This window comes from Dendrobium catenatum, unplaced genomic scaffold (assembly GCF_001605985.2).
Source record: "Dendrobium catenatum unplaced genomic scaffold, ASM160598v2 fragScaff_scaffold_1024, whole genome shotgun sequence".
Classification (NCBI taxonomy): domain Eukaryota; kingdom Viridiplantae; phylum Streptophyta; class Magnoliopsida; order Asparagales; family Orchidaceae; genus Dendrobium; species Dendrobium catenatum.
The window spans coordinates 948,932-954,582 of NW_021319486.1; the positions used below are offsets into that span (position 1 = coordinate 948,932).

Consider the following 5,651-nt stretch of genomic DNA (forward strand, 5'->3'; position numbering starts at 1 on the left):
AATGAATTTTATAACAATAAGAAATTTGTTGAAAATTTAATAAATATATTTAATTTAATTGGAAGGATAACTTCCTATGATACAATAGACTATTAGTTTATATTTAAAATCTAATTCTTTGGTAAAAGAAATTTATGATAATATAATAAAAATAATAGAAAAATAGGGCAGAATCGATAAATATAATGTATATTAAAAACCTTTTAAGTTATTTAAATAATATATTTTAAAATAAAAGAAATATTATAACTTAGATTTTTTATCATCATAAAATTAAAATGAATAACATCAACAAATTTTACTTTATTGAACGCTTGTGGGTGTTGCCTGAATTAAAAATAGAAATTAGTTATGTAATAATGCAGCTCATCTTGATCTGCTGGTTCGGAGTTTTGACTATAAATCAAAAGATCTTGAATTTGAAGCTTGAGTATATAATATATGTGTGAGTTTATCTTAATTGACTCAAAAGTCTAAAAAAAAAAAGAAGTCATTATTCTATCATTGAATGCCATATAATGATTGCGATGACCATCTTAAATTAATTTAGAGCGAGAAATTCATGGCCGATTTCACTTAATAAACTTTAGTGGAAGAACTTGTATACCCTGAGCACTGCCTCACCCCTTTACTGCTTCTTAGAGCAGCTTTCTAGCATAACAATTTTAATTTTTTTACTAAAAAACTGTTTTAAGAAGCAGTGAGAAAACCTTTTCAAATGAAGTCTTAATTTGATATTTAACTGTACATCTAGTTTCTTAATTCTCTAATAATGTGTGTGCATATATATATTAAAAAAATTGTAAGGGGATGAATTAATTATGAGATTATTCTTAATATGTATGTGAATTTTTGTATATAGTGAACCAAGGGCTGGCTACTTTAGCATTCTTTGGTGTGGGAGTGAACTTGGTTATATTCTTGACGAGGGTGCTTCAACAAGACAATGCAGCTGCGGCCAACAATGTTAGCAAATGGACTGGCACAGTCTACCTCTTCTCTCTCATTGGTGCCTTTCTTAGCGACTCCTACTGGGGAAGATACAAGACTTGTGCAATCTTTCAGATCATCTTTGTAGTGGTATGTATTTATTACATTCATATGAATTGAGATATATGTTGTAATACAAGAATATAGGTATATTTGTGTATTCACATGACTTCTTAGTGAATAAAATTCTAATTTAAATTTAATAAAGAAAGATTATTTCTAACATCTTCTAGCCAAGTCTTTTTAGGTCTACCTCTACCTTTCTTCACATAAGCCAAATCTAATATATCTATTTTCATAATCGGGTCATCGAAAGGCCGTCATTTTATATGACCAAACCATCTAAGGCGACTCTCTCTAATCTTATATTCCACTTGAGCTACTTCAACCTTTTCACTTATATGCTTATTTCTTATATTGTCTCTAAGAGTAAAGCCACTAATCCACCTAAGTATCCTCATCTCTACAACACTTAGACTTTGTTTGGGATGACTTTCTTAATGCTTCCTAAGCAATGTTTGAGTAAAAAAAATTTAATTTTTGTACTAGAAATCTGCTTTAAGAAGCAATAAGAAAGCCGTCCCAAACGAAGCCTCAGTTTAATATTATGCTTTTCTTTTATTGCACCATAAAGCATTGCAAGTCTCAACAACATTTTATAGAATTTCCCCTTAAGTTTGAGGGGGACTTTTCTAGCACACAACAAGCTGATGCATTCCTCCACTTCAACCATCCAACATGAATTTTGCTAATAATATCCCCATCTATTTCAAGCTTCTCTAAATTAATTAAATTTTTTTTTTAATGACAGGGATTGGTGATGTTGTCATTAACTTCAAGCTTGTTCTTACTAAAGCCATCTGGGTGTGGAGATGGACATACATTTTGCGAGCCACACTCAGGTTTCAAAGTTGGGCTATTCTACCTATCAGTATACCTTGTTGCTTTAGGCAATGGAGGTTACCAACCAAACATAGCCACCTTTGGAGCTGACCAATTTGACGAGCAGGATCGAAGGGAAGCTCATTCAAAAATCTCCTTCTTCAGTTACTTCTACCTTGCCCTCAACCTTGGTTCCCTCTTCTCCAACACCTTCCTCGGATACTTTCAGAACAATGGCTCCTGGGCATTAGGTTTTTGGGCTTCTGCAGCATCCGCCGTGGTAGCTCTACTGCTCTTCCTTGCTGGTACCCGGCAGTATCGCCATTTTCATCCAAGTGGAAACCCTCTTTCCAGGGTGAGTCAAGTGATTGTAGCTGCGTCCAGGAAATGGGATGCTGATAAGCCATCCAGTTCGAAGGAGTTGCATGAACTTGGATCGAAGGAATTTGCTTCTACTGGAAGTAGGAAGTTGCTTCACACTGAAGGATTCAAGTAAGTTTCTTTTCCTTCACTTTCCCTCATTCTATACAATCACTTCAGTCCAGCTTTGCAATACTATGTTGTCTGATAATAAATCTTTCATTCTGATAGGTTCTTGGATAGAGCAGCCATCATTCAAGCCAAAGATAAGCCCACCCTGCAAAGCCACCCCTGGCACCTCTGCACAGTGACTCAAGTTGAGGAATTGAAGTGTGTGCTCCGTCTCCTCCCTATCTGGCTCTGCACTATCCTCTACTCTGTTGTGTTCACACAAATGGCCTCCCTCTTTGTGGAACAGGGAGCAGTCATGGAAACAAACATAGGCTCCTTCCAAATCCCCCCTGCAAGCATGTCAGCATTTGATATTCTAAGTGTAGCACTGTTCGTCTTCCTTTATCGCCGTGTTCTTCATCCCTTCGCTTGCAGACTCACCGGCAACAGCAGCGGACCCACTGAGCTGCAAAGGATGGGCGTTGGCCTAGTCATAGCCATCATAGCCATGATCTCTGCGGGCACCGTCGAAATTTATCGTCTTAAGCATGTCTGTAAGGCCTGCATCAACGAAGAAAGCTCAATGAGCATATTGTGGCAAATCCCACAGTATATGCTCATTGGAGCATCAGAGGTGTTCATGTACGTAGGACAGCTCGAGTTTTTCAATAGCCAGACTCCAGATGGACTAAAGAGCTTTGGAAGTGCACTATGCATGACCTCCATCTCCTTCGGCAACTATGTGAGTAGCTTGCTTGTGACAATTCTGATGGATATCACGAAGAGAGGGGGGAAGCCGGGGTGGATACCTGATAACTTGAACAAAGGGCACATGGATAGGTTCTACTATCTACTTGCATTACTGACTGCTGCAGACTTAGTACTGTATATAATCTGTGCAAAATGGTACAAGAGCATCAAGGTTGAAGGGATGGAAGAGGAAGGTAATGATGAAGATGAGATTGATGACATCAAGATTGATGATTTGAAAGTTTCTGTGGTCTGAGATAAACAATCCAGTTATTGGGTTGAGAATTTATGAGATTCACATTAACTCGAATTTCCTTGCTTTTGCTTACCTTGATTGCAAGAGTTAATGATTTGGTAAGCCCAGGTTTGGTGGAATGCCGCACACGACACGGGGCGGTGGAGCTATTTATATATGTATGTAGAAATTGAAGAGAGAAATTATGACTTGTTCCAAGGTGGAAAGGTCCCTAATATTAAAGAGAACAAGCTGATAAAGAATCTTTGGAACCTTGATAAAATGTGTTATGCATGTACATGTTAAACTGCTTGCCAGCAGGAACAATCAAGGGATGGCAAATTTGGAATAATATGACTTTAGAAAAAAACTTGTATTTGCTTCTAGAGATGTAGTGCCTTTTGGCTTCAATTTATTTTGGGGTGAATAAGGGATTGGGCGGCTTGCAAAAATATTTCTATGATGCAACTCATCTTGATCTATTGGTTGGGTATTTTGCCCAACAATTTGCCATTAACTCATCATCTAGTGCATACTCAGTTAAATCTAACAATGTGATTAGAGATATTGTCGTAGATAGAGGCCAATGTGGCAAGAGTATACTTGTATAGGTTGAGAGGTAAAGGAGCTTTTGGAGAAAGGATCTAATGATGTGCATGTCTCAAATGAGGAGATGGAGAAAAGAAAAGTATAGTCTTATAAAAAATTACTTCGATAGAAGTATACAGTCTCCCTATATGAAGATCATAACACCAATAACCTTTATGAGGGTGAAAGTACTTAAGAAAGATGCATAAAAAACACAATAAGAGAGTTTGACATACAAGTAAAATGCACGAACAAAGCAATTGCATCCAAAAACTAATACTGTAAGGAGAAAATAACCAGACAAGGGCAAAGAGTGTATATGGATGAGAACTGGTCAACAAGAGGGTATAGGATGTTATTAATGAAATTTCAAGTGATCAAACCAACATACATGCAAAACTAATGAGGAACATTCATGTGAAACAACAAGTTCCTTGCATTATTAAGAAGGTGGCAACTTTCTCATCTAACTACAACATTCTATGAAGATGTATATAGGTAAGATGTTGGAAGAAAAATATGATTGGTAAAAGTAAAATGGGGATTGCATAAATTATAAATTATTAGCATGTCATATTTGAGTAAGGTAGAAAATTTAAATTTTATTGAAAAAAACATTGAAATATATGAATGACTTCTGTGCAACATCTAATCAAGTAAACCCCTGTCCCTGTAACCAGATAAAATCATCAGTAAATGTGATAACATAGCGAAAGGCCAAGTAAGAAAGAATAGATCTAGGAACCCAAATGTCTTAGTAAACTAATTAAAAATGACATGAAATACAACTGGTCGTAGAAAATGAAAAGGAAATGCGAATGGCCAACCTTGATCCCTCTGCCTTTCGCGATCGAATACTCAACCCTTATCCAATCGCGAGCTTCCCTTCTTCCTCAGTCGAACGACCCAATCACTGTGTCAATCTCCTTCGCTTCCGAACCCAGTCGCTACTACAGTCCGTTCCGACTGTGCCGCCGCCCACATTTCCGGTTCACCTGAACCAGACGCACAACCTCCCACTCCAACCCTCTCACTTCCTCTTAAGCCAAAATCTCCCGTTTCCTACGTCTGATCCACGGCTGCCGCAAAACCCGACTGCATTCCCTGTCAAACCACAGTCGAAATTCCTCTATCTGATCGAGCAAGTCGATAACCTCTCACATTCGTACCACTGCTCGATCCAATCGGCCCTCTATTCCTCACGTGATCGCAAACCCTACGATCCACACCAGGCCGAATCCACGCACGAACAAGCGTCCGGACTCCTCCATTTCGTGCAAAGCACAGTGCCGATCCACCTTCTAACCCACCTCCCGTAGCCAAACTACAACCCTCCGAACCCGTTCTTCTGTAGTTCCAAGCCGCTCATTCCCTATTCGTTCTCCCACTCATGTGATAAGAGGAAAACGTTTTTTTTAATTATTATAATCATAATTATAATTATAGTAATTATGATTATTACCCGTTCTTCTGTAGTTCCAAGCCGCTCATTCCCTATTCGTTCTCCCACTCCTGTGATAAGAGGAAAACGTTTTTTTTAATTATTATAATCATAATTATAATTATAGTAATTATGATTATTATTATTGTTTTATTTTTTTTGTTATTATCAGTGACTAATTATTTTTGAAATTTTTATTAATTATTATGATTATTTCTATAATTATTATTATTATTACTATTATTATTATTATTGTTGCGTCCTGAAAAATTCGCGGCGGTAGAGAAATATAAA

General features: G+C 37.2%; 1 protein-coding gene across 1 annotated transcript; it reads left to right on the forward strand.

Annotated features, from left to right (window-relative positions):
• Positions 1 to 1,689: 1,689 nt before the first annotated feature.
• LOC110116753 (protein NRT1/ PTR FAMILY 7.3) lies at positions 1,690 to 4,621 on the forward strand. Its single transcript, XM_028697987.1, has 2 exons — positions 1,690 to 2,364; positions 2,464 to 4,621. The coding sequence occupies exons 1-2, from the start codon at positions 1,811 to 1,813 to the stop codon at positions 3,347 to 3,349; spliced, it is 1,440 nt and encodes a 479-aa protein (XP_028553820.1). The 5' UTR covers positions 1,690 to 1,810; the 3' UTR covers positions 3,350 to 4,621.
• Positions 4,622 to 5,651: the final 1,030 nt, after the last annotated feature.

Bases quoted from the DNA above. Each gene is read 5' to 3' on its own strand.
- LOC110116753 (XM_028697987.1), top strand. From the start codon at position 1,811: ATGTTGTCATTAACTTCAAGCTTGTTCTTACTAAAGCCATCTGGGTGT. The intron at 2,365-2,463 runs GTAAGTTTCTTT...TCATTCTGATAG, and splicing joins CTTCACACTGAAGGATTCAA to GTTCTTGGATAGAGCAGCCA.